The sequence below is a fragment of the Morchella sextelata genome (genome assembly GCF_020137385.1).
Source record: "Morchella sextelata strain SCLS chromosome Unknown scls_8, whole genome shotgun sequence".
In the NCBI taxonomy this organism is placed as follows: domain Eukaryota; kingdom Fungi; phylum Ascomycota; class Pezizomycetes; order Pezizales; family Morchellaceae; genus Morchella; species Morchella sextelata.
In genome coordinates, this window is record NW_025408623.1 from 975,339 (window position 1) to 1,001,837 (window position 26,499).

Sequence of the window (26,499 nt, forward strand, 5' to 3'; positions counted from 1 at the left end):
GAAAATTGTTGAACTCAGTTGTCCGCCGCTTGAACAATTGGCTTGTTGGATTAGATAAGGAACACCGCCTGCCAAGCCTCAGCTATCCCCGCCAGGTGACATAAGATCTAGACAGCGAGTCTTGACTTTGACTCTAACTTAGACCAAGCATCACAAGAACGACAGAGCTATCCACATTCACTTTAATTTTATATAGTGCATATATCTCCATAAACCCACAGCTCTATATCAACCATGGCTCAAGATCCCAGAGCACTCCTCGCAAAGGTCTGAACTACCCCCTCCCCACTTCCAAAGCTACTAACTAACCTCCCATACCTATTAGGCCGACAAGGCAGCTGCCTCCGCGCAGGGAGGCTTCAGCTTCTTTGGCGGTCGCCAGGAAAAGCTCGAATCTGCCGCAGACCTTTACACTCAGGCCGCCAACGCCTTCCGAATGAATAAACTAGGTTTCTACCATTCAGCCCTGTCCCCCTCCTTCTAAGCTTACCTCTTTCCCACCCACAGGCAGAGAAGCTGGTCAAGCTTTTGAAAAGGCAGCAGAGATTCAACTTAAGATCAATGAGCCAGACGACGCCGCGAACACTCACGTGGAAGCTTACAAAGCCTACAAGAAAGATGATCCTTCGGCGGCCGCGCGCGTTCTCGAAAAAGCAATCAGTCACTACACTCTAAAGGGCAACTTCCGCCGCGCCGCAACACACCAGCAAAATCTGGCGGAGTTGTTTGAGCTTGAGTTGGGCGATATTAAGCGCGCGATCGATGCCTATGAGCTAGCTGGTGATTGGTTTCAAGGCGATAATGCAGAGGCTCTGGCGAATAAGGTGTTTCTAAAGGTTGCAGATCTGGCGGCTCTGGAGCAGATGTACCCGAAGGCTATTGAGCGCTATGAAGGCGTTGCAAGGAGCTCAGCGGGGAACAACTTGATGAAATGGAGCCTGAAGGACTACTTTTTGAAGGCCGGCATTTGCCATATGGCTGCTGGGGCAAGTTCTCCAGTCTCGGTGGATGAGGGGCGTCCTGGCTAACAGGGATGGTTTATAGGATAAAATCGCTGCAAAGCGAGCTCTTGAAAGCTACACAGAGATGGACATAACGTTCCCAAGTACCCGTGAATGCCAGTTGTTACAAAGTATCATCGAAGCTGTTGATCAAGGGGATGATGAGGCGTTCTCGGATACGGTGTTCCAATATGACCAGCTGAGTAAACTTGATAAGTGGAAGACCACAATGCTTTTGAGGGTCAAGGAGAGTAAGTTAAACCCACTACCAAATCTGGGAGGCACCTGTGGATTATACCTCAAATACTGACCAGGGTTTTTTCGTAGCTATTATCAACGAGGATGACTTGGCCTAACCGTATAATGTATATTTCTTATACTCCATCGACAGGACATTTCTTTTTAAGCTTGTCATAACTACAACATTCGATTCCGGTTAACTATTTTTACGCCTTTTCCTTCTTCCTATTCCTCACTCTTGCACTCGGTTCGGTTAATGATTATGAAATATGGATACGGGTGGGTTGGTCTCTTTTCGCGGCGTGGTGGGTGTTTACACGCTTGTATACATCCTTTTGTCTATCCTTATTTCGCTACTCTTTTGTAAAACGTGTGGTGATAAATTATGCAACTTGACTAGAGATCATTACCCGATTTGTAGCATGACGAGTGATAGGATGTGACTGCAGTTTATGACCGTTAGGCACGACCCATCCCTGTGCTAAGAAAGATTGTGGGGCGGTGATCCGTTGGTTGGGAGTGCCTTGAAATTTTAAGCTGCTCTGATGGTTTGTCCATGACCCAGAAACCTAGCCTACCATCAAGAACCAGATCTTGAGGAATTCAAAACCTGTCTCAAATGGGGGACATCATACCCATGCCTTATGAGGATCCCTACTTAAAAACGTGGGAGGGAGGTCCCGAGTTTTATACCCCCGATATTACCTGCAGGGCTTAAGGTTGCAGATTATCAAGATATAAGAGCTTCCGCCAGTCTCGTTAGATACTGGACAGGCCTTTATTGTTTTTGATATCTGGCTAGCAGTGTTTGACATGGTACATACTTGCTCAGTAATCGCCACGTCTCTCTGCTCGATCCCTCAGGACAGGCTCGTGAACCAAAGCGTATTGTAATATCGCTGGTATCAGCCGAAATTAGTAGCTATTATATAGAACATGCAGTAATATCCATGCAGGTGGTAATATATCCCCATGCATAACAGCCAGGCCAGCAGGCATTTGTGTGCAGATTCAACTTTGGATTCACACGAAGGCAAGAAGATGGCAAAGCTACCGAGGAACTGGTAGTGGTAATGCAAATAGATGTAGTAAGACGTGTATCTACTCTACTGTGTCCGATTTGTTTGTTTGAGATGTCACGCCCCAGAAGCTGTATGTACTTTTAGAGTGGTAGCTGCTGTGCCCGATAATCCGGTCTGTACGGCCGAGATCCCGGTGAGACATGATATAATGCCGAAATTAGCCCCGGTAAGCCATCAAACGAACGCCGCGTAAGCCGAAGTACGACGTTCAGTTCGGGCATGCGGCAAGCCGCATATCAGTTACAATTTCAGGGAAACTGGAGGCGTGCGCACGGGGGTTGAGGCGTACGTAGAGGTTGGGTACTCTAGAGAATAGAGTAGGTAATGGGTTACAAGGTAGAGTTAGGTAGCTTTTTGAGGCCACAGCGTCCGGCAGGATTTTCTTCTTTTCTTTTCTTTTCTTTCCCCAGCCCACCACACTCGTTCTTTTTTGGTTTGGGATTGCCGCTCGGTGTCACTCCTCACCCCTTACGGCTTGGGGCTTGGGATTGCCGTTGTTAGGTTGCTGGTTGTGGTTGTGGTTGCTAGGCACATCATGTAGCGTATGTACATGTAGTGTAGGTAATAAGTTTGGGTCTTAACCCTCTGCACTACTCCGCTCCAACCATTCAAGCTGCTGGGCTCTCTCGCGCTGACTTTCTCCTCCTCCTATCATCATCACTCGCTTCTGCTATATACATATACAAGGGCTCGTGGCTTCATCTCCTCTCCCCTTCTCCTTTCTTCTCTCCATATACATATCACTGCGTGTCAGTCAGTCAGTCAGTCAGTCAGTCACCATATATTTCCTCTCCCTTTCTATTTTCAATCATTTTCGTTCATAAGCATTTTGTCGTTATTTCATAGCCACTTCCCACCCCCCCCAAATCCATCCATTGATTTCCACATTTGTGTTCGTCAACCCCTCCTTCTTCTACAAACCCACCCCCCGCTAAGATCTGTTCTTTTTTGTCAATATCTATCTATTGTCGAGCTGTGTGGACTAAAACTAACTTCAAGACACATCCTTCTTAGACCCAACACATACTTTACAGCTTTAGACCACACATACCAATCGCCTAATCACAATGGGAGAAGTTAGCACCGTCGACCTGAAGCTTGATCCTAAGTACGATCATTACACCTTTCCAACAACAAACCCTGCAACCGGCCCTGGGCATCCAGGACATACCACACCTGAGCACGATGCTTTGGTCGTCAAGTTCAGGGAGGAGCTTGAGAAGGAGGGTTACACAGAGAGACTCGACACCATCACCTTGGTTCGTTAACCTATCCCCCCTCCCCCCACACAATTCTTCAATGCTTGGCGAGTCGTCATAGCTAATCATCATCGATATCTATTTAGCTCCGATTCTTAAGAGCCAGGAAATTCGATGTTCCTTTAGCCAAGAAGATGTTCACAGACTGTGAGACCTGGAGGAAGGAATTCAAGGTGGACGAGATCATGAAGGATTTCGAATATGTCGAAAAGCCAAAAGTCTTCGAGTACTACCCCCAGTACTATCACAAGACTGATAAGGTATGGGTCTCATGCACGACCTTCCTCTCTCCCGAGAAAGATTTGCAGAAGCTCATAGTGCCTCTCCAATCTAGGACGGCCGCCCCGTCTACATCGAACAGCTCGGAAAGATCGACTTGACTGCCATGTACAAGATCACATCTATGGACCGAATGCTCAAGAATCTCGTTATCGAATACGAGAAGCTCGCCAACCCTCGTCTTCCAGCTTGCTCGCGAAAGTCTGGCAAGCTCCTTGAGACCTGCTGTACCATCATGGACCTGAAGGGTGTTGGTCTCACCAGTATTTCTTCGGTATACGGCTTCGTCAGCGAAGTTTCGAAGATCTCGCAAAACTACTACCCTGAAAGGCTAGGAAAGCTGTACATCATCAATGCCCCCTGGGGTTTCTCTAGTGTCTTCGGCGTCGTGAAGAAGTTCTTAGATCCTGTTACTGTAAATGCCCCCCCCCCCCCCAATAGCTATGATTCAAGTGTCTCTTAGAGCTAACGTTTTTTTCTAGGTTGATAAAATCAACATTTTGGGTGGAGGATACAAATCCGAGCTTCTCAAGCAAATTCCCGCCGAGAACCTTCCTGTAGCATTCGGTGGTGAATGTGCTTGCCAAGGCGGCTGTGAACTCAGTGACGATGGTCCATGGCAGGACAAGCAATACCTGGACCCTCCTGCTGCCACCACTGCCACCTCTGATGCTCCCGCTCCCGTTCCCGCTGCCACAACCACCGAAGCTGCTCCTGCCCCTGCTGCGGAGACCACAAATTAGAATTTATTTTTATAAATACGTCCCGTTATTGGGTTAAGAAGGGAGGAAACATTGGGTGTTTCCTCCGGAATAAATAATAAAAATGCTTTTCCGGTGACGTGGGAGTGAGGGGTGATTCGGTTTCCGAGTGTTATGATTTTTTTGTTTTTGTTTCCTGCGGCAGTAGAATTATACTATTTTTTTTACTTTCTTATACTCAATTTCCCTCGAAATTTTACTTATTACAAGGATGCGCATGCCTTGCTTTGTTCACTTCTTTTTAAGGGCGACAGATAGCCTAGTTTTGTCCTGTTCAAACCATATAATGACCAGTGTCAGTGCTTAAGGGCGATTTGTATGAATTGTATAAAGGAGATTGATTGTATTCGTAGAATGATAAAGGGGGAATTTGGCTAGGCACCTCCGGTAGACCCATTCCTCAAATCCATGATTCGTGTTGACAAGTGCCCAACTCTAGAACGATTATTATCAAGTGGATCCTGCTGGACCGATCTGGTGTTCGATCCCCGGCTTAAAGGACACACAAATGACCTCAAAAGCAATTGTCATGAGAGGCAGATAAACAGGATCCCAGCCTTGTAGTGTACCTTCCTTCTTCACTCACATCCATCATCCAGCCGTATCCATCCACCAATCCATTCACCTACCCGTCAATTCACCCCACAGGATGCTGCATCGGTTTCGCTGCTATTGTGCAGCGGCTGATGACTCATCATGTGCTTGGCACAGACCGCGGGTTAGGCTGAGCAGCCGCAGAATCCAAAGCAACACTCACTCCTCCGCGTTTTGCGAGCAGTCAAGACACCGCGAGAAAAGGAGAATCTTCCTCTTCCCTTACTCCACCCCCCTCCCACCCCTCTCCTCCCCCCTTCTCTTTCTCTTTGTTGTGCTTCATCTTTCCTCTCATTCATCTTACTCTTTCTTTACATAAATCAACTATCAGCAAGACACCCTCCAAACTGGATCGGCCTTCCGATCCTTCTGGCTCATGAGAACCGCAGTGCTTACCATGGAAGACCGGAAAAGATCCGTTCCCCATGAACCATCTGATGATTCTACCCCCCCTCTCAAACGTCAAGCACTTCAGTCTTCCTCCTCTTCAAACCAGCAAAACTCACACCAGCTTCCCCAAAGCCAGGAAGATGTAGTCGTAAGTTGCCTCCCCTCTAAACCCCCCTCGGTAGAGCTCGCTTCACAACAACTCCCCACCGTTTCCTCCTTTCAATACTAACCCTTGACTTAACAACAAAGCATTTTCAAAAAGAAGCAATATGGAGGCAGATGATGGAGTATAAGAGAGAGAGGAATATGCTCGAAATTAGAGTAGAGGAGCTAGAAAAGAAGTCAACATATCACGATGACCATCTAAGGGTCATAGATGCTTGGTGGGATCAGGTAAGGCCGAGCTTTGAACTCTTCCCCTCTCGAGTTTATGGCTGAGTTTTTGACGCATAGCTGCTCGACGAAGTCCGATTACTTACCGATCAACCTGATCATGCCGGTGGGGGTTATACTAATGGAGGTGAGTTTTACTGGTGTGCTGCTGACCCGTGAAAGATCGACAAAAAAAATTGACGGTCGTGTTATGCAATCAGCCTCTTCAGAATTCCCATCTTCACTGCTTTTCGACGATGTCGCAACGTTTTCTGGACATTTGAAGGAAAAACAAGTTCATATTACTTCTTCGTTAAACGCACTCTTTAAATCACTAAAGTCCACTTCGTCTGATCATGGAAAGAGTGACAAAGTTGACGCGCTGCAAGCACGGCTAAGCAGCCTCTTGGCTAGCGAAAAAGCGCACAAGGTTGAAATCACTCGACTGATGAAGGAGAAGGAAGATGCGAACGCGCGGCTCACAGAGGCGACTATAAAATATATGACAGCCGAGAAAAAGGTGGATCGGCTAAAGAGTCAAACATTGGCCAAGATTGAGCGCCAGGCAATGTTTCATTCGAATACCGGTCCAGATTCCAAGAAAGAAGGAGGTACAAGTGATGAACAGTCGGCAAAAGATCATGAAATCAATGCTAAGGTTGCTGAGGGGAATGTCGCGGATGCTGAGCAGGCTCGGAAGGAGGCGCAGGCTATTGCTTGTAAGCAGAAGGAGGAATTGCAGCAATTGCAAACAGACAACACGAGGTTATCGGAGAAGGTTACGACATTTACAATCAAGGTATTTTCTCCCCGGGTCATCGGGCGCAAACTTATGGGGCATATGGCTTATTAGAGGTTCTAGTTCGGCCGTCTATCCGAGGAAGATATTGCATCGTGCGATGCGTACAAAAACCTGAAAGTTAAACTTGAGGATTTAGCAACTCGATATAACCATATTGAAGCCCTCAATAAAGAGCTTAGTGAAAGGTCGGAAAAGCTAGAAGCCGAACGCACTGCCTACAAAGACACCATTCTTGCGGAACAGCAAGTGGTGATCTCGGATATGCAGCTACAACTTTCAAAAACTGAGCAGGATTTGGCTCGTGTACGGGCGGGTAGAGACGAGCTGATTCAGGATCAGACACAGCGCAAGTCCAGGGAAGATCAGAAGCTAGTGGCGACAAAGGAGCTCAGCGAATTGGCGGAAACTAGGGGTTCTAGGATAGCTTCCTTGGAGATGGAGGTTGAACGATTAAGACTGCAGTTGGATAAGGAAACTCTCCCGTCAGATCCCACATTTGCCGATATGGGACTCGAGGAGCTTCGACAGAAGCACGAGCAATTGGACAAAGCCTATAAAGTCCTAGCTCAAGAACTCCCGAGCTTGGAACAAGCATTCAAGAAGGCCCTCGAACACAACACCAGGAAAGTAACAAGTATTCAAGAAAATGAGGACCGAATGAAAAGGCTACAGGCAGAGGTACGGGCCCTTCAAAGTAATTTTTCAACGATTGGGTGCTGATTTCCTTTGCAGAAGAACAAGGCGGACCAGAAGTACTTTTCAGCAATGAAAGCTAAAGAGACTCTTTCAGCGGAGAACCGAGCCCTGAAAAACCAGAACTCAAAGAGTACAGAGATAATTACTCAACTTAAGGAAGCGGAGAGGAAAGTTCGAGATTTGATGGTATGTCAAAAATGTTAGTTTCGGAGTAGGATTTGACACTAATAGTAAATAGAGCAACCTAGAGAAACAGATCGCCGAAATGAGGACGACTCAGCAAACCCTTATTACTAAAAATCGCGAACTTCAATCTCGAGTCACGGAGCAAAATAACACGATTGAATCTTTAAAGTCACAAGTCACGGAGCTCAGTACTTTTCTGAAAAATCGTGATTTAGCTGTTTCGAAGGAGGCATCTGCTAGGCGGGATGCCGAAATTGAGGTTGAAAAACTACATGTCAAGCTTGAAGATGCACAGAGAGCGCTTGAAAGCAACAAACCGAAAGGCAGCGAGAACTCACAACTTGAGGCACTAAGGGTACGTAATAATTTCATGGAGATTTTTGGTATAATAATGCTAACCTTCAAAAAGCAAATCGCCCTCTGCTCTGTATGCAGAAATCGCTTCAAGAATACTGCAATCAGATCATGCGGGCATGTTTTCTGCAAGCAATGTGCCGACGAAAGGATCGCATCGAGGTCAAGAAAATGCCCCAATTGTGGACGTGGATTCGCGGCAACAGATTTGATATCTGTTCACCTGTAACAACATCACCTTATTTCTGTCCTTTTTATTCGTGTGTCCTTCGCTAGGTATAACGCCGACTATAACGCATGAGCTAATGCTCATATCTCTTGACATTTTAATCCTTATTCTCATTTCAATATTTTTTTCCTTTGCCCTTTCCGGTCAAAAGCTTGGGTGCTTCTTTGGATAGAACGGAAGGTATCGGGTTTCTTTCGCTTCAAATTCTCCTTTGTGGTTCACGTATGTTAGGTGGAAATATCAATCTTTCCATATATCCTACATACTCACTACATCCTTCTTCATTCACCTAACATTTCTTCTACTTTCCTGATTCAGCATGTTAACTCCTTGTAAATAACCCTTTATCCCCCTTTTTATTGTGTGTGTGTTGTGTGTGCGTGTGTAACGGAGTTATAGTTTTATTCTCTTTCCTATCTCTTGCTATTATTTTTTACGCGCGCGATGGTTCTGGTGGAGCTCTGGAGTAGTTTGGGAGAGTGCTGTTCGATAACAGGATCGCTTGGGTACGGAGAAATTTGGAAGGACGTTGATATGAGGAGGAAAGTGTTAGGGCCTTTGTTTACCTTCGAGGGGATGTTACCAAAGATAACGGCTAAGGCAAGTTGGGGGGGATATGATTTAGTGATGAGATGTAGAGTACTTAATTCTCTTATTTGGAGCAGAGGTGGATCTTTAACTTTTCAGCGAGATCATGGTCAAAAAAAGGGGAGATTACGAACGAAGGTTTTCTTTTTCTTTTTGGTTCTTTGTTTCTTTTGGTGCCGTATCAATTTTTTATGCTCTCTGATTTTGTTTGGCTCTGGGTATTTGTAGACCATGTGTTTTTCTTTGGTCTGACTTTTTTAGGAGGAGGGTGCTTGACGACATATTCTAGTTAGTACTTCAAAGGCCTTATTGTTTTCTATCATTTAGGCCTGTTGTGTGGTTATGTTGTTGATGTACGATATGTTTTATTTTTGAAGATGAATAAGAAAAAGAATTGTTGTTGACTACGGTGATGTCATTGACGTTGTCGAGTAAATAAAGTTTGTCTTGGCTGGGCCACTTACGGCAGGTGAGCATGTGCTCTGTCTTAGACCTAGGCAATAGGGCTAGGTGCCTACCCAGGCAACAGCCACAGTGCAAGGGTCGGATTCTGATCAAGGCTACCACCAAGGAGATTATTTTGGTCTCAGCTGTTTTGGTACATTGGTACTAGCGCTACAATCCTCCGTAGGAAGGAAACAGGACGCTTGGTCTCTTATGAGATGAGAAAAACCCCGGTGCGTCAAAAACCTGACATAGAGGACCGTGGGGAGGCAAACCACTTGATACTCGTGGGCGAACCACCATGGGTAGTGCCTTATCCTGCGTTATGACCACCGAGTGATAGTGCATGAAGGTGTATTCATGATGGTGGCCAGAGATGCCACTCATATATGGGTTTCATGAGCCATGACCAGGTTTGTCTAAGGTTATCGTGAATGTTCGTTCAAATATGAGTTTTGGGAAGAAAGGGGGGGGGGGGGGGGGGGGGCTCTTAGATACTGTTTCTTATGGATTTGCTATTTGACTACAGCGTGAAGCCTCCAGAATTAAAGTCTACTCTCTGGTCCTAGCTAGACGGCCAGCATTATCTGGCACGTAAATCTTTGGTTATGGAGAAAAGAATAACTACTGATTCTTTTCCAAAGAAATATTCCTCACGGGTTTTGTGGCCACTAACACCTCCTGGGAAAAAGGGAAAGAAAAAACATTACAGCCGGGGCTCCTCGCTATATGTCTACATGTACTTAGGCCACGCTACGACATTTGAAAATGTTACCCTGTAGCAGAATAGCCAAATACCACATGTACAGGCAATACCAGTACAAACCTCCCTCCCATTGCGGTCAGGAGTAACCACCGCATATCACTTGTATACCACCGAAGTCATTGCTCCAACAAATACTTTTATAGAGTGGCTGCGCCACGCGGTTTGACCGGTTTAATCATAGTTTGTCACTCGGCATGTCCGATCATGATAGGTTTGATCATTGGTATTTACATATTACAAATATGTTTTCCCTCTTCTATACTTTTGTCCCTCTAGTCTAATTTAGTTTACCTGCTGATTCAACCACAAAATCAGAAAGCTGGTTTGAAAGTGTATATTTGGGATCAATCTCAATCCCAACGAAGTGTAATGCTATCAGCAAGAAAATAGAAAGTATGTTCAGAGCGAATGTTCTCGCACGTGCATGAAATGATATATCTACACAAAATCCGAATGATTGCTTCGGATTCAAGGCATATGAAGTAAAGAAAAAGAAAGTAAAAAGAAAGAAAGGCTGTCTCCATTCCATAACTGATCCTGTAATATAAAAAGAAGAACGCTAACTTTTTGTTCCCTGTGCAACCATCCAATCTTAGAACCCAATCAAACATGCCCACTTCGAAATGAAAATCGCTTACCCAACCCTTTGCCCAAAGAAATCCGTGCAGTTAAAAGTAAGAAAAAACGAAAGAATAGAAAACAGACGCCACCTTTTAAAGGGATCGGATTATAATACATATGAATGAATGCCAAAAATCTAAAAGTCAAATCTACCTGCTCACATCGCTTTCGTCCTCGTCTAGTTCATCCTCCTCGTCCGGATCATTATCGACATCACTACTATCTTCGTCATCGTCCTCTAAACCTTCAACAGGCTGCCATTCGATGTAGTAATCTTCGATCCATATTTTGCTTTTCTTCAGAGTGTAAGGGTCGAACGGGAAGTAGCTCTCGAGCTCGCCGTCGCCGGCTAATCCTGTTCGTTTGTTCTGTTCGATAACGGAGAAGCAAAACATGAACTGGAGATGGGCCGCAATCTTCGCAAATGTTTCGACGACTGTTGGTGCGCATACCTATAAACCCATAGACCCATTAGTAATCCCCTTAACCAATGAAGAACCATCAAGGAGATATATACCTTCAGTGGATTGAACTTTGAAAGGACTGCCTTGCATAGATTGTCCAAGCCTGATGTCCACTTTTCCTCCACAATTCCAAATTCGTCTTCCTCATCTTCCTTCAAATCTCTCCACCTAAAGCAGAAGATATACATAACTGCTTGAACAATGCTATAGAAGCCCCCCCATCTTGTGGTGTCTGGACCGTGACATTCATGGGATCTCTCGTCCACAAATAATCCAAGATATCGACAAAGCAGCCTGACAACAACTCTGACATCCGTCTTCGTCATAGTCTTTGCTCTTGCAACGAAAGATGCGATGTATGCGGCCGCTGCTTGGCGAGCTTTTTGAGGGCGAGTGTTGTCGAGGGCTTTTTCGATAATGGAGACGCAGAAATGATTGGTGAATTCTGGTGATTTCTGAGCAGCCCAGAAGAGGAGGAATTGTGTGAACCGCGAGCGGTGGGTGGGCAGAATGGTATTATCAAACGTTCGAAGCATTAGTTCGAACGTATCCATGGCGTTCGGTTTAGGCTCATGACTATACTTTGTGGGAAGGGTCTTGGAATAATATTCGAAAAGTATATAAAGCATTGAGTCAAGCTTATCAACCGTCTCCCTGATATTCGTGATTGCATCGGTATCCTCATCATCATCATCATATTCCACATCTCCATCTGACTCATCATCATCCTCTTCTATGATAGTTGAAGTATCCTTAAGCTGCGGTATATTTCCTGTGAGCTCGGCTTCTAGCTCCTCGCCCTCCTCGTCTTCTAAGTCTTCAACATTAACCTGGATCTCAACATCGACCTTGATGACCCGATCTGTAATCATTGCCAAAAGTCTATTCTGTAGAGCAGGGGCATATTCGATGACCTTCAGCACATTCTGGAGGTAATTTATGTGGGCTTGCTTCTTGTCACTCTTGTGTGGAAACTCAGCTACCAGGGATGGGAACAGAGTCGAAAATATTGCTGTTGGCACCAAGTCGAGAATAAATTGTAAAGCGTAGTGAACACGGGCACGAATCATTGCTCTTGATACTTGGTCATGATCTGGGAGTTTCCCCAAAGAGCTTGGTACTGGTCAAAGGTTAGCTAACTTCTATACGTCCAGGGACCGCACGAAATAACTGGCAACATACGATAGCCAAAAAAACCCACCAACATTCGTGTCACCATTCCCATATAGCTAGAATGAGCACTGACCAGGTTCCCCAAGAACCGCACATACGCGCTTACAAAAACACTGCTCCTTGCCACCCACTGGCATTCCACGATATCTTGAACAAGGCTTGAACAGGAACCGTTCAATTGTGAAACTCTTTGTGAAAGGGCCGTGATAGTCATTTGTAATTCGTGAGACGATGGCGCATCTTCTTCGGACGGATCCGCAGAGAACTTTAGTCGAAGCACTTGGTAGTTTGCCGAGTTCCCCTGCCATCCATTATCAGCGATGAATCTCGCAGAAATTGAAGGACGCAGAGGGGCTAACCATGGCATGTTCACTCAAAGCATTGGTGACGAATTTTCGAAAGATACTGCTTGCTGAATGTACTTCTGGGGTACTCGACTTGGTAGTTCTTGTCCTCTTGTTGGTGTGACCCTTTAGTGGGCTTGCATTTTCTTGGTCTGAAAATGATCGTTTTTCTCCCTTTACTTGGATACCGGCAAGTCCATTATTATCATTATCTGCGAGAGCCTCGCGGCTCTTTGTTTCCGGCATCGAGACCATAGGCGTACCCTGTTGTTTAAAAAATAAATCCTGGTAGGTTTGGAGGAAAGGACAGTATTAGTAGTTGGATATGATGTGGTAGTGGAGAGAGTTCGTTGTGTGTGGAGGAGAATAGAATAGAAATGGGGGGGGCACGCGAGTTAGGTAAATTTTCGGACCAGGATTAAAGAGGCTCAGTTTCTATCCCTAAGCCCACCCCGCCGTTTTGTGCGTGCAACATATAAAGCACCCTAGCCCTAAGTGTCATTGACGTACGGCGACAGCAAACTCTAGAGGCCAACGCTCCCGAGAACTCGAAATTGAGGTGGAGAAGCGAATTAGAGAGAAGTATTCAGAACGGGGATCATGACATACATCCTGATGTACAATTACGACAATATCCGCCTCATCAAATACATTTGCATGCAGTACTTTTTGTATGGACAGAAGAGAAAGGGTCCAGCGTTAGCTGCATGTACGAGTAGGCGTAGGGTAACATTGTCTGTAAATCTTGGCGCTTCAATTGAACCTTGAGATTCTCAGAATCCCCCCCCACTAAGGTCACGGAACCCCCATCGATATACGACAATTGCCCCCCGTCACCATGCTGAAGGTTGTGAACCGCAGTCTACGGGCCAAAAACCAGGCCTCAAGGGTCCTCACGCGCTGGAATGAGAGGAAGGAAAAGGCGGCCATGAAGGATGGTATACGACAAGAAAACCACAGGAAACAGGTTATCGCAAAACAAATTAAGGCCTCTCGCATGGCAGAAAAAGAGGACCGTTTGCTAGGACCTATAGCTCCCCGTAGGGCAATCACGCAGGCGGACGCCCAGGAGTATGGAACAGTCCCCATAGAAAAACTCCAGCCACAATTTGTCCCTGCGGAACAGCGGATCAGATATTGGAACATTGCCCCCGGAGATAGGGTTGTGCTCTTGAAGGGACATGATAGGCATAAGATTGGAGTTGTTAAGAGTCTGGAAAAGAAGAACAATGTGCTCACCGTCAAGGGAGTGAATATGGTAATTATTCCAGAGCACATACATGTCTTGGCCTCAAAATTAGGAAAATAAATGCTTACTCAATCTTGTTGTAAAAAAGGTTCCTATATTAAATCCTGATGCGACTGAGGGGAGTAGCCCAGTATTCTACATGGAAGCACCCGTCAAATACGAAGATGTCCGCCTCGTATACCCTCTGCCCGATCCTGAGACCGGTATTCCTAAAGATACGATCATTGCCAATATCAAAATGTCAAAGATCTTTACCAACAAGAAGACAAAGGCAAGAACTTGGGAGAGATTGGTCCCTGATATGGAAGGTGTCACGATCCCATGGCCTGAGAAGGAGGCCCCCAAGCATGCCGACACAGCCGTCGATACCAAGATCTACGATGTCGATAACACCACCTTCAAGCCAACCTTGTTGATCCCACCAATGCCAGCGGGCGTGATTGATGAGCTCCGAAACAAGTACTCCAAGTTCAGGACAAGGCACGACCAGAGCTACATCGACAAGAAAACTGCGGAGGAAAAGGCAAGACAGGAACTGGCCCAGGCAAGGATTTTGACACCGGTCCAGGAGCTCAACAGGAAGCTCAGGGAGGAGAGGAAAGCTTTGGGCAAGCCCGTCTTGTCCGACGATATGTTGGAGAAGATTGGAAGAGTTATGGCACAGAACCGCCCAGAGCTGTTGGCGGGAATTCAGGCTGTGCCGGCTGGAGAGGAGGCGGTGGTGTAAATTTCAATTTATATATTTTGAATCACCCTGGATTTTGTAATGGAGTGGGCCGAAATGCCCTCATCCAATATTATTAAATTCTTTGTACATTATCCCAATAGAGGGGAAAGGAGGGTGGTGGTGGAAAGTGCACTGCATGGAAAGACTTGCCATCTACAGCTCATCATCGTCGTCGTCATCCTCAATCTCAATATACACTTCATCTTGCGCCGTCTCCCCAAGCAGGACTTCCTCCGGCTGCACATCTTCTAGTTTGACCTCTTCCCCCTTTGCCAGGGTATCCCTTCTCATTTTGTAAAACTTATCCAGCGCATCCCTCCTCTGCTGCTGTGTCCAGCTTTCTACCAAAAGTGCAAACTCACCCACATCCTCGATTCCAAACACCTTTGCCATGGTGCAGAATTGCCTTCTCATGACATCTGCTGGAGGGTGGAACCTGTATCCCTTGAGGAGCCCGTGACCCCTAGTCTCTGTGCTGTCAAAAACTATCCTGTCTCCCATATCTGCATCTTTCGATGCTCGCGCTGCCCGCTTGCTGATTTGGGCTTCGACTTTAGATGTGCCAATGACCTCTGAATTCTCATGAGTATATGAGATCCCAGCTTCCGCAAGGATTGCCGAGACCGGATTCTGCGCCTTCTTCTTCTCTGCAAACTGTCAGAACAAAGCCGAAAGCACAGTACCAAAAAAGCGGACTCCAAAAACCTACTATTCTCCCCCGCCGACCTCTCCCCCGCCACAATCGCCGCCAACTGATTCAACGCATTCATGCCATCCACATCCTCCTCAAACTCCTCCCCCTCCTCCTCCTCCTCCCACCCGCCCAGCTCCAGCCCCGCCACCGCAACCCCCGCCTTCGACTCGGCCACATTCGTCTTATTGACAATCTCCTTCAGGATGGTGTTCTCCTGGAACGAGAACAGGTTCTGGAGCCCAAACAGCTCGCCCTTGTTCGCCTTGTCGCCCTGCACGCCCGAGAAGTACCGCCGCTCCTCGGAGGCCCCGTAGCCGATGTTTGCCTGCTGCTGCTTGTAGATTTGGCGCGCGTAGACGATCTCTTCGATTGTGCCGGCGGAGATGAGGCGGAAGACTTCAACGTCGCGCGTTTGGCCGATGCGGTAGGCGCGGTCTTGGGCTTGGAGATCGTAACTAGGGGGGATCAGTATAGCAGCGCTTAGTGATGGTGTGTTTGCGCCCTTACCTGGGATTCCAGTTGGGGTCGAAGATTACTACTTTGTTGGCGGCGGTGATGTTTAACCCTACACCGCCGGCTCTGGTAGATATAAGAAATACAAACTGCTCAGGGTCATTATTAAACTTATAAACGGCCTTTGCTCCTACCCATACAGTCAGTCCTGTCGGGGGAAACAACCATGCTGTGGAAAACCTACGATCCTCCAATGGCATGGAGCCGTCCAGATAGCTAACGTTGTACTCTGTCGTCTGGAACAGCGTAAACAGTATCTTGAGCAGCGAAATACTATACGAGAAGATCAAGACCTTGTCCTCATTATCGTGCCAGAACTTGAGTAACTTTCGCAAGACCTGCACACATCCACATATGAGTATATACACCAGATATCACTCGGACCTCGGGCGGGCACGTACGATCCATTTCCCGCACATCTCGGGGTCCATGTAGTTCGGGAGTTGCTCTCGACGACTTATCATCTCCCACTCGTCGGGTAGGCAGAGTTTCAGGAGCTCGAGCTTTGCTTTGCGTTTATCGGTAGGGTCTTCGTTTGCTAGAGGTCCGTGTTAGTCAGGGCCATTGTGCTAGCTATCGGTACAGAAAATCACAGAAGCCTTAGTTGTGGAGGAGTCATTGTTTGACATCTTGAGAAGCAAGGACCTCTGCAAGCATATAAGCCACACGAAGGACTTTATATTAGGCTCGTAGCAAGCTCCTTGTAATTCAAGGTCTCAAACAATGGTCCCTCTCATAAGGTTTCCGCAATCCTATACATCGACGATACCACAAGGAAGTAAAAAAGGGTACAACACACTCGGAACCCAATTCGCCAAATGATTGCTCAGCTGCTGTATCCTCTGTATACACCTACACCCCGTCAGCGCTCCCCTCTCCCCCACCACTCAACATCACTCACGGAAACACCGCATCCTTCCACCTCCTCCCATCCGGCACCTTCGCATAGCAGCACGCCCCCCTCTTCGCGCCACTCCCACACCCACACGCCTCCCCACTCATCCTGATCCCCACCACCGCATCGCTCTCCAGAAAGTTCTCGTACGCAACCTTCTGCCGCGCCGTCAGCGGGCAGAACACAACCTTGTCGCTCTTCTTGGGCAGCTGGTCCGCGATCAGGCTCTTCATCCGCCGCAGGAACATCTTGGGCAGCAGGTTGTTGACCAGCAGGCGGGCGACCTCGCGCGCGACGCCAACCTGCCGGAGAGTGGCGTCGTGCGATTGCCCGATCTTGAGGGGCGCGCAGATGGTGGATTTCCATTCGGAGATGGTGGAGACCGCGCCCGGGCGGCACCAGTTGAGGAGGGTCCAGAGTTCCTCTGCGGGTGTTGTTAGCGGGGAAAAGTGGGTGGTGCGATCATTGACACTGGGGGTAAAAAGTGATCATTGACATAAGCAAGAGGGGCATACCGTATTTGTTCTGGATGGCGGTGCCAGTAAGGCCGATTCGGCAGAGGGCGTTGATCCGGTTCAGGTCCTGGGTGACGAGTGATTTGCGCTCTGTATATTGTCATTAAGTACCGTCCAACACCAAAGCCTGTAAATATATATATATTGCGAATATGCATACCTTTGATAACATGGCACTCATCCACAATGACACAATCCCACTCCACCCTATTCACCTCATCCCTATGATTCTTATACGTCGTACTCGTCGTAATCATAATCTCGCACATGCCACTCCTCGCCGCCTCCGCCGCCGCCGTCCTCTGCTCCTTACTCCCATGAAACACCTCGACCGCCCACCACCCCCACGTCTCCAGCTCACTACACCAATTCGCAATCAAGGTGCCAGGACATATCACCAGCACTATCGGATACCATCTCTCCGCGCGCCGCATCTTGCGCATGCGCTTCCTGTCGCGCTCGTCGGCGGTCTTGCCGAAGGCGGCCGTCAGGAAGGCGATGACCTGGACTGTCTTGCCGAGCCCCATGTCGTCGCCGAGGATGCAGCCGGTCTGGAAGACGAAGTTGCGGTGCAGGAAGGCGGCGCCGGCGACTTGGTAGGAGCGCAGGTATTGGGCGATGGGCGCGGGGATGACGCCGAGGGAGGTTGGGAGGGGGATGTCGGCGTAGGGGGCGCTGGGGGTGGTCTTGAAGGCCGGTTTGGTGGCAAGGGTGGTATTTTCGGTGTCGTGGAAGAGGTCGCTGGAGTCCGGGGGGAGGCGGAGGGCGGGGTGTGGGGTCGTGGAGTCGAGGGAGGCGGCGGTGCGGTCGAGGGCGCGGCGGCGGGCGAGGAGGTGTTGCGGGAGTTTGATTTCTGAGAGGGAAGGGTCGGGGGTGTCGGCGTTTGCTGTGGTGAGGTGGGGCCTTTGGTGAGAGCTCACTATGAGGAGTGGTATCAGCATGGGCTTTTAGGAATCATATAGGATTCGTATTTAGATATGTACAAAAGATAGCTATATAGACAATAGGAAGTAGGAATAAAAGCGTAATATTGGTTAACAAGAAACCAGAAAAGGTGTATCATACCTCCTCCATTAGTCCCAGATGCCTTCCTAATAGCAGTGCCAGCAGAAGGTCCCTTTCGCCCTGGAGCTTCTTTGCGATCGGCCCTGACCTTCTTCTCACCCGTCGAGACCGCAGAGGCCTTGCGCTTCCTGCTCCCCGCAGTTTCCTTCCTCTTGCGGTTCCACTCCTCGTAGCCGTTTTCTTCTTCGCCCCCGGACCATAGAACGCGGTCACCTTTGCCGTGCTCGTGCTTGACGGTCCTGACCTCTTCTTTGATTGGGGGAGTTGCTGCTATTTCTTCCTCTTCTTCTTCTTCTGAAGGTGGGTCTGGAGACTCTTTCTGGGCTGCAGCTGCAGGTAGAGAGGGCGCGGGTGCAGATGCAGACTTTCTGCGCGGCACTGGGATATAGCCCAGGTCGTCATCGTCCTCATTATCATCGTCGCTGGATATGGGGACTGAGTTGGCTGTACCTGCATTCCATTCATTAGGACGACATTAGCTAAAGACAGAAACATAAAAGCGCAGACCTTTACCATTGCCTTGAGCTTTCTCCAGCTCTTTGGGAAACGAGCAAGAGTAAGAGTAGGAGATATCGCGATCCAGGTCGTCGTCGTCGCCGTCGTCGGAAGACATGTTGGTGCTGGTGTTGGTGTCTGTGCTCTGACGGACAGCGGACGGCGGTGGACGGCGGTGGACGGCTGGAGGACGCGTCCAGGGCCCGGGAGCACTTTAACGTGTTTCCGCACGTGACACGCAAGGGTGCTGGTAACGCTAGCACACGGCACAGCCAAGGGCTCTTCTCTTTGGTAGCATGGTAATGATAGAATGGACGTCTAAATATCTACTCTACTCTACTTGCTAATGATATCTACAGCACAGAGTGGAATTGCCCCAGCTTGAGTATGTATATACACCCCCACCCCCCCCACCCCCCCCACAACTCACCGTATATACATCTAGAATTAAAAATACACGCAGCTCTGCTCTAGCTCTGCCCCTAGAAGAACGACCCAAACCACTTCTGCGCCCTCATCGTGACGCCCTCCACGCTGAGCTTTGGCCTGACGTCCAGGTAGAAGCTCACCGCCTCTGGCTGCTTGGGGTCGTGCTTCCCGCTGTAGAAGTCAATCACATAGTCGATCTTCTTCCCGCAGCGGTCGACCGTCCAGTCGTGTCTGTCGAACGGCGCATGGTACCCAAACAGCACCCTCATCCGTGCTTTCGGCGTCAGCTTCTGCGAGTCGCCCGAGAAGGAGACAAGCTTCGGTCCGCCACACCTACAACGCAATTGTCAAAGCCGATTCCCCAGAGTACCAGAAAGGCAGAACTCACTTCTCGCTCCCCCTCCCCTTCTCCCACTCCTTAATCTCCTTCCACGCCCTTTCATTGACAGCATTATGTATAGGCACAATGGTCCTCATATCCTCCGCCTTCGGGTCCCAGTCCTTTCGCTTCATGGCATTGAAAAACATCTCCTCACTGGGATATATCCAGCGGCCATTCGCGCCCCTCGTCGTGTGCGGGTCGTGCTCCGAGTTGCTCCCCTCGGACCCCGCGCGCGGGATCGAGGAGACCTCGCGCTCCGTGCCGAGCCCCGCCTCCTGCGGTAGCGGTAGCGGCGGGTGGTTGGCCGGCAGCGTCTGGTCCATGCTCGACGAGTCGCACGACGCCGACGGCTTCGTAGTAGCATTGAGCCATGCGGAGCGCGTGCTGTGGTCCACGGGGCAGACGGGCGCCTCGGGGACCGCGGTGGTGCCGGTGGGTTTGGGGTCACTCATCGCTTTTTGGGGCTTTTTGGTGATTGTGCGCCGGGGAGTAGTGGGGGGGGTGGGCGAGCGGCGAGTGAGAGTTGATGTGGCGGGGTGCGTGCGAGTTCTGGGATCTCCCGCCGATCATGGAATTTTGGTTTGCGCTGATCCGGTGGAACCCTAACCCTGTGTGGAATAGCCTCAGTGGTAAATCATGGTCTATCACTCGCCTCTAGCGTCTGGAGTGATGATGGCTTTTCGAGCAGAATTAAACAGTAACAAATACTCATTATAGCTTAGCCCTCATAGAAGAGTCTGTATTTAATATTCAAGGTGGGCAATGGCCCTGAGCAAGAGTTGGAAATTCTCTTAGACAGTGGACTCTGATCAACGTGCTCATGGTAATGTACGCCTTTGATTTACTCATACTAGCATATCGTAAATATCAACGGACCAACGCTCAGATGCACCTTACCTTCTCATTCATCTTGATAGCTGTAAATCAAAGCCCTCTCAATATCAAGTTCGAACTCGCAGACTAGATGGGACATGGCTACTTGTATAGCTCGCGTACAGGACGTATCAATCCTGCCTCCATCCACGTCCCTCCATTTTCTGACCCGAGCTATATCCTCCGAACTTCTTCTCCTGAGAGAACTGGTCATCTGATATTACAATACTATTACTAGTCCCGTCAGCGGCAAACATCCCTTGAACATCATCAATATGTGTATTTAAGCCTGTCTCTATGCCCCAAGTCAACGTCCGCCATAAACACCTCCAGAAGGTTTGGCATGTTGTATCACGCATGAAATTGTAGAAGCCACATCTGCCCCTCATCCCCCCCCCCCCCCCCCCCCCCTCAATTTCGAGGGAGTAGCCCGAATGCCCAATTACAGTCAAGGCCTTAAGACTAACGACCAGAACACCACCAGCCAGCCAGCAGAGCAAGACCTCCCCGCTTATCATTGCTACGCATAATTCAATGTAAGCTAGACACCACATCATGTACAAGACCATGACGACGAGAAATGTTTGAAGCCAGCCTCCCACCTCCAGGTCTCTCTGTCAGCTCTCCGGAAGGGGGGTTCGTCAGCCGTGCCTCGTATTTATCTACCATGCCATTCTTAGCAATATCAATGAGATCCAGGGCCAGGAAAGAGGTGCACTTGCGTATTCCCCATATTCCACCCAAATTTGGGCGTGTAGTGATCACCGGTCAGCACTCACAACACCATCAGTGGTAGATCCGAGTAATGGTGTGCATGACAGAGCTAGAGGTGCTTGTGTACCACAATGGTCCCCCCCCCCCCCCCTTGCCCGTGCAATTACCATCAATAATACACAAGGCTTTGGGGAGTGAAAATATTGGCTATCAAATTTAATAAATATAAAAGGGGCACTCTCTGAAGTCAAGTTACATGAGCTAGAAGTAGAGAGACTTGGAGATTTAGGTCAGCTTAGCGCATTTTTTGCAACTCAACGTAACAAAACCAACACAACTCATGCTAGAAGTGTGTAATATTGTGATTTTCAGCTGATAGAGCGATTATTCATATGCAGAAATATATAGTCTTCCAATTTTCTCAGAAATAATTCATGACAATTGGTGGTCTAGGACCATGCTGAAAAGTGGCATTTTTTGGTGTAAAATGGGTGCCTTCCCATGATTTTATACGACTAAGAACTATACATAGATCTCATCCCTCCCTCGTCTTTAGACTCCATTCATGGCCTGATATACGATTGGGGTTTAACGAAACATTTTCGATATCATGATGGGGTAATGAATTACCAATCAATCAATCGATATCATGATATTGGGGTAGATTTCTTTCAATCGGATCACATGGCATCACTCGTACCTCTCATACACCTAATACTCTAGATCACGCCCCAACATGGGCACTGAAAGTAGTTTATTTATTGCTATATATATCGCGCAGAGCAAAGGTATAAGCCGTGCAGTAGCAGCAGCAGCAGCAGTAGTAGTCTCCGCCAAAACCACAAAAGAAAAAAAAAAGATTATTACAACAAGTCTACTTGCTCAACGCCCTCGGCAGCCCCTGCGCATCAATCAGACTCTCCCCCGTCTTCACAGGCCCCCCACCCACACTGGTCAAAATAACCCTGCTCACCCCCTCCCTCAGATTCTCCCCCACCTTTTCATCAAAACTGGCCGGCACACTCGCCACCACCTCCCTCGCCTCCCACCCGGCCACACCGGCCGTAAGGCTCCTCAGCGCGCCGAGAACAAGCGCCTCATCCGCCTCCTCGTAGTACACGACGCAGTTCGGGCCCGCATCAAACGTATACGCCGCGACCGCCCTCCCTGCAACCCTATTAATCTCCTCCACGACACGGATGCTCGCGCGCGAGACATCGTTAAGGTAGAAGATGGGCGGCATAGTGTCCAGACACACCGCATGGAACTGGTTCGAGTCGGCCATTGTCAGTGCCGCGAAGCTCTCAAAGTCCCTCTCGAGCACGGCCTTCTTCATGGCGGCCATGCGCTTCGGCACTACGTGTTTAGCGCGGTGCTCAAACAGCTCGGAGGTGGCGACGGTGGCCTGCATCCCGCTGGTGGAGGAGACGCCCTTCTTGGCGGCCGACACGACCAGGATGGCGGCGCGCATGGTCGGCCAGTGCGCTGCGTCGGCGACCTGGACGGCGAGGGAGTCGGAGCCGTCCGCGGCGGTGCCCATCTCCCAGGCTACATACCCGCCGAAGAGGGAGCGGCACGCGGAGCCCGATCCCTGGCGTGCAATGCGCGACAGGTCCGTGGGCGAGTCGGGCAGCTCATACAAGTCCGCAATGGCACGCACGAGGGCGGCAAAGCCGGCCGCAGAGGATGCGAGCCCCGCGGCGGTCGGGAAGTTGTTCTCCGAGACGATGTGCACGTTGTACTCGCTGAGCTTTGGCAGGGCGGGGTCTGCGTCCTCGAGCTTCTTGCGGAGGGCCTTGAGTTCGCGGAAGCAGGCCTGCTGGCGCGCGCCGGAGACGTCCTGCGGCTCGTTGTTGAGGTAGAGGCGGTTTTCGGCGAAGGTGGGGGAGCAGGCGGCGGTGGTGTGGGTGCGCAGGTCGGATTGGGAGAGGGTTACGGAGAGGGAGGAGTTGGTGGGGAGGTTGAGCTTTGTGTCGCGCTTGCCCCAGTATCTGTAGTGGGGGGGGGGGGGGGAGGTTAGTATGCGTGTGATTGGGTGGGGGGCAATTGGGGGAATAGGGGCAGATGGCGGGGTAGGTGAGGTGCGGTGAAGTAGGGACTGGGGATGATGGGACATACTTGATGACGGCAATGTTGACGGGAGCAGTGGTGCTCGCAACATACATCTGAGGGCTCGACATTTGGGATGAATTGGTGTCTGTGGTGGTGGTGATGGAGGGATGGTGAGAGATGGGAGATGAGAGACGGGAGATGGGAGACGGTGATGGGAGATGGGAGATGAGAGACGGGAGATGGGAGACGGTGATGGCACTCAATTGCACTGTCTTTGGCTGCTGCTGTGGGTTGTTGGGAGGAAGAGGGGGGGCCGGGGTGTATTTATCGGGTGGGGGAGAGGAACTGTCTCAGCAGCGTAGTAGCAGTGTGCAGCGTGGAGCGTGGAGCGTGGAGTGCAGCTCACTTACATACATGTAGCAACCCGGGGTCCACAGAGGGGCCTGCTGCCCAGCTGGCCCAGCCTCTACTTGCAGTGACCTGTAGTTGCCTGTGGTTACCTGCCATGCCCGACTGTGCTCTAATCTGCATGGCCCCGGGAACTTGAGCTTAACCAACACTGAGCTGCTTAACACAAGCACACACCCACCCACACACACACACACACACACACACACTCTCTCTCTCTCTTCACACTCACACTCACACTCACACTCACAGTACAGCATACCGCCAAATTGCCATTCAGAGCCCAAATATTCTCAAAATACCGCTCGCTAACGATAGCAATACAAGAATGATTACAACATGATTCCAACGAGGCCCCCCCCCCCCCTTCACTTGCTCTCGAAATGGTTCTCCACCGCATCAATCAAGTCCGCCTTCTTCCCCACCGCAATCAGTCCCCGCGAGTCCAGCCAGCCCTTCAGTTTCGCCACCGTGAGCTACACACACGCACCGCCGTTCATTAGCACACCCATCTCCGCCGCAAGGGACGGGGAATTCAAGCACAAACCTTATTCAGCGTGTTCGTCTTGTACGCGCTCTCGACCTCGTCGCCGCCATCCGCCCCCGCCTTCTCGCTCTTCACCCTCTTCGCCAGCCCCCCTCCCTCCCTCACATTCACCACGCTCCTCTTCGTGCCCGTCTTCTCGGCCACCACCGCCATGCCCGCCGTGGCCTCCAGCAGCTCGTCGAACCACTCCTTGCACTGCGCCCCCGTGTACTTCTCAATGAGCTTGTACTTTGGCAGCGTCGGGTCCGCTGCCTTCTCCGGGAGGTCCTCGTCCAGCGCGATCGCCTGCAGGATGCGGTAGTGCCACTGCAGCGCGGGGTTGGAGTACTTCTCGGGTATGTAGCCCTTTGGCATGTGCAGCTGCTTCACCACCGCTCGCATGCGGTCAATGAGCCGGGCGGGCGCTTTGACGATGGGCACGTCTGGGTTCTGGCGGATGTCGTCGGCAAAGGGGATGGGGATGAGGAAGAAGCCCGGCGGGTGCGTCTGCACGCCGTCAATCACGACTTCGATGGATGGGTAGAGGGCGCACACTTGCGGTGGGCCGCCGCGCCGAGTGATGCACCATGCAATTCCCATCTTGTCAGAATCGGCGAGCTTTTTGTGCAGCGCTGCAAATGTCCGCGTGGAGCCAATGTGCGTGGATTCGTCTGGGTATATGAATTTTGCAGGCTTGACGTTGTGCTCAAACTGCAGTGAGGATGCCGGCTTGAAGCCCAGGATGCGGATGACCGGTTCCCCAAAGTAACGCATGGCTTTCATCTCCTCTTGTGTAAATACCACCTGTTCACCCCCAAACTTGTAGGCCTTCCGTATCTCGGTTTTCTCCACCACTCTTGCGGTCTCTGCTGCAACTTTCGTAGTGACACCCGTGACGAGCTGGGCTCGCTCTGCAGAGGTAAAGACATAGTGAGACCTTGCCTTCTCCTGCCGTTTATACAGCATGTACCCTTTTACGCCTATAAGCAAACCCGGCCCAATCTCCATCTTCGTGTTGAAGAGCGCACGCTTTGCCGTGGACTTTGAGAGTATAGAAGAGACCATCTCCTTCAGTCTCACCGTCCCGTCCGCCGTCGCAGACACCACCATCTCCGTCTCCTCATCCTCTCCCGGTGCTCTATACACCACATCGTCCCAAAACCGCGCTGCATCAAAACCGCCCGGCTTTCCCGGCTGCGCGATAAAGAACGGCTCGATCCTGACGCCGAGATCATACAGATCCCGTGCGCGGGTGATGGCGCTATTCCGCAGCGCCTTGTCCTTAGCATGCGGGTCATCGTTATCCGTAACCACAAACAACCGCCTCGACTGGAAGTTCGCCGCCTTGGTGGTAAAGATCTGGTTTGCGGCAAAAAGCACATTAGCCATTGAGACGGGCTCCTCCGACGGCGCGAGGAGTGCCGAGAACTCTGCGGGGTCGGAGATGAGATTCTTGAGCTCGCGGATTCCGGTGGCATCGGGGATGTCGAGGTCGAGGAGGAGGTAGCAGTGCTGGTAGCCGCTGTCGGTGGTGAACTTTGTGATGGCCGTGCCAAAGAGGAGGATGCCAATCATGTCGGCGGGGTTGGAAATGATGCGGGATTGGAGGACGGAGTAGGCGCATTGGAGGGCGGTGAGGACGGCGGAGCTTGGGGTAGCCTTCTTGGATTTGGGCTTGTCGGTGTCCTTGGGTGAGGAGGGTGGTGGGTCTTCGGTGTCATCATGGGTGGCGAGCATGGACTCGGAGACCTGGGGAATGGGAGGTCAGTACTATGGACTTGGAACGGGCATGAGGGTATTAAGCTGTCTCTGCATACGTGGATTGCAAATAAAATGGCATCTTTTTGCGATTGGTATTGCTATATTTTCAGAGAAAAAGGAAGCCAGCGTTAGCAGCAGCTCTTTATGCACGTAGAAAGAAAGAAAGAAAGAAGGGCAGTGGGCAGTGGGCAGTGGGCATAGATAGCAATATGATCTACCTGGACATCTTCCTCCTCCTCCTCCTCGTCAAGCTCATCATCCTTGGGCGTCCATTTGCGTTCCGTCGACATGTCTGCAGCTGTGGGGATGTCGATTGGAGAGAGGAAGCAAGCTTGACAGACTCGGTGGGAAGAAGACACAGCAGATATATAGCGAGACAAGACAGATATACAAGTCCCCAGGGAGACGCGTCGTTGCAGCAGCAGCGCGTCGGCCACGCGACGAGGAGTCATAAAGTGATTCTTGGCGGCGTGACCATCGCAACTTGCAAGCGGACGGGCTTGTCCTCATTGGGAGCTTGCCTACTAATTGACATCAATGACGTTCACAGCCACAC

General features: G+C 50.0%; 9 protein-coding genes across 9 annotated transcripts; 4 read left to right on the forward strand and 5 right to left on the reverse strand.

Moving 5' to 3' along the window:
- Positions 1–234: 234 nt before the first annotated feature.
- On the forward strand, positions 235–1,357 carry H6S33_012482 (uncharacterized protein; the record flags this gene model as incomplete). Its single annotated transcript, XM_044843838.1, has 5 exons — positions 235–267; positions 326–449; positions 508–986; positions 1,045–1,252; positions 1,329–1,357. 5 exons carry the CDS (start codon positions 235–237, stop codon positions 1,355–1,357), a joined length of 873 nt encoding a protein of 290 aa, XP_044695131.1.
- A 2,033-nt stretch (positions 1,358–3,390) lies between these two features.
- On the forward strand, positions 3,391–4,604 carry H6S33_012483 (uncharacterized protein; the record flags this gene model as incomplete). The annotated part of the gene is made up of 4 exons (XM_044843839.1): positions 3,391–3,582; positions 3,669–3,842; positions 3,917–4,276; positions 4,344–4,604. The coding sequence occupies 4 exons, from the start codon at positions 3,391–3,393 to the stop codon at positions 4,602–4,604; spliced, it is 987 nt and encodes a 328-aa protein (XP_044695132.1).
- Positions 4,605–5,613: 1,009 nt separating this feature from the next.
- H6S33_012484 (uncharacterized protein) lies at positions 5,614–8,245 on the forward strand (the record flags this gene model as incomplete). Its single annotated transcript, XM_044843840.1, has 8 exons — positions 5,614–5,754; positions 5,856–5,999; positions 6,060–6,126; positions 6,200–6,777; positions 6,841–7,458; positions 7,513–7,662; positions 7,715–8,017; positions 8,072–8,245. The coding sequence occupies 8 exons, from the start codon at positions 5,614–5,616 to the stop codon at positions 8,243–8,245; spliced, it is 2,175 nt and encodes a 724-aa protein (XP_044695133.1).
- Positions 8,246–10,813: 2,568 nt separating this feature from the next.
- H6S33_012485 (uncharacterized protein) lies at positions 10,814–12,900 on the reverse strand (the record flags this gene model as incomplete). Its single annotated transcript, XM_044843841.1, has 4 exons — positions 10,814–11,116; positions 11,182–12,248; positions 12,311–12,602; positions 12,661–12,900. The coding sequence occupies 4 exons, from the start codon at positions 12,898–12,900 to the stop codon at positions 10,814–10,816; spliced, it is 1,902 nt and encodes a 633-aa protein (XP_044695134.1).
- A 583-nt stretch (positions 12,901–13,483) lies between these two features.
- On the forward strand, positions 13,484–14,621 carry H6S33_012486 (uncharacterized protein; the record flags this gene model as incomplete). The annotated part of the gene is made up of 2 exons (XM_044843842.1): positions 13,484–13,903; positions 13,983–14,621. 2 exons carry the CDS (start codon positions 13,484–13,486, stop codon positions 14,619–14,621), a joined length of 1,059 nt encoding a protein of 352 aa, XP_044695135.1.
- A 153-nt stretch (positions 14,622–14,774) lies between these two features.
- On the reverse strand, positions 14,775–18,916 carry H6S33_012487 (uncharacterized protein; the record flags this gene model as incomplete). Its single annotated transcript, XM_044843843.1, has 11 exons — positions 14,775–15,268; positions 15,331–15,770; positions 15,823–15,958; positions 16,013–16,166; positions 16,230–16,366; positions 16,628–16,680; positions 16,730–17,147; positions 17,239–17,328; positions 17,399–18,157; positions 18,304–18,753; positions 18,811–18,916. The coding sequence occupies 11 exons, from the start codon at positions 18,914–18,916 to the stop codon at positions 14,775–14,777; spliced, it is 3,237 nt and encodes a 1,078-aa protein (XP_044695136.1).
- Positions 18,917–19,280: 364 nt separating this feature from the next.
- H6S33_012488 (uncharacterized protein) lies at positions 19,281–20,061 on the reverse strand (the record flags this gene model as incomplete). The annotated part of the gene is made up of 2 exons (XM_044843844.1): positions 19,281–19,560; positions 19,616–20,061. 2 exons carry the CDS (start codon positions 20,059–20,061, stop codon positions 19,281–19,283), a joined length of 726 nt encoding a protein of 241 aa, XP_044695137.1.
- A 2,009-nt stretch (positions 20,062–22,070) lies between these two features.
- On the reverse strand, positions 22,071–23,376 carry H6S33_012489 (uncharacterized protein; the record flags this gene model as incomplete). Its single annotated transcript, XM_044843845.1, has 2 exons — positions 22,071–23,187; positions 23,315–23,376. 2 exons carry the CDS (start codon positions 23,374–23,376, stop codon positions 22,071–22,073), a joined length of 1,179 nt encoding a protein of 392 aa, XP_044695138.1.
- A 648-nt stretch (positions 23,377–24,024) lies between these two features.
- Positions 24,025–26,233, reverse strand: H6S33_012490 (uncharacterized protein; the record flags this gene model as incomplete). Its single annotated transcript, XM_044843846.1, has 4 exons — positions 24,025–24,132; positions 24,204–25,931; positions 26,000–26,041; positions 26,162–26,233. The coding sequence occupies 4 exons, from the start codon at positions 26,231–26,233 to the stop codon at positions 24,025–24,027; spliced, it is 1,950 nt and encodes a 649-aa protein (XP_044695139.1).
- Positions 26,234–26,499: the final 266 nt, after the last annotated feature.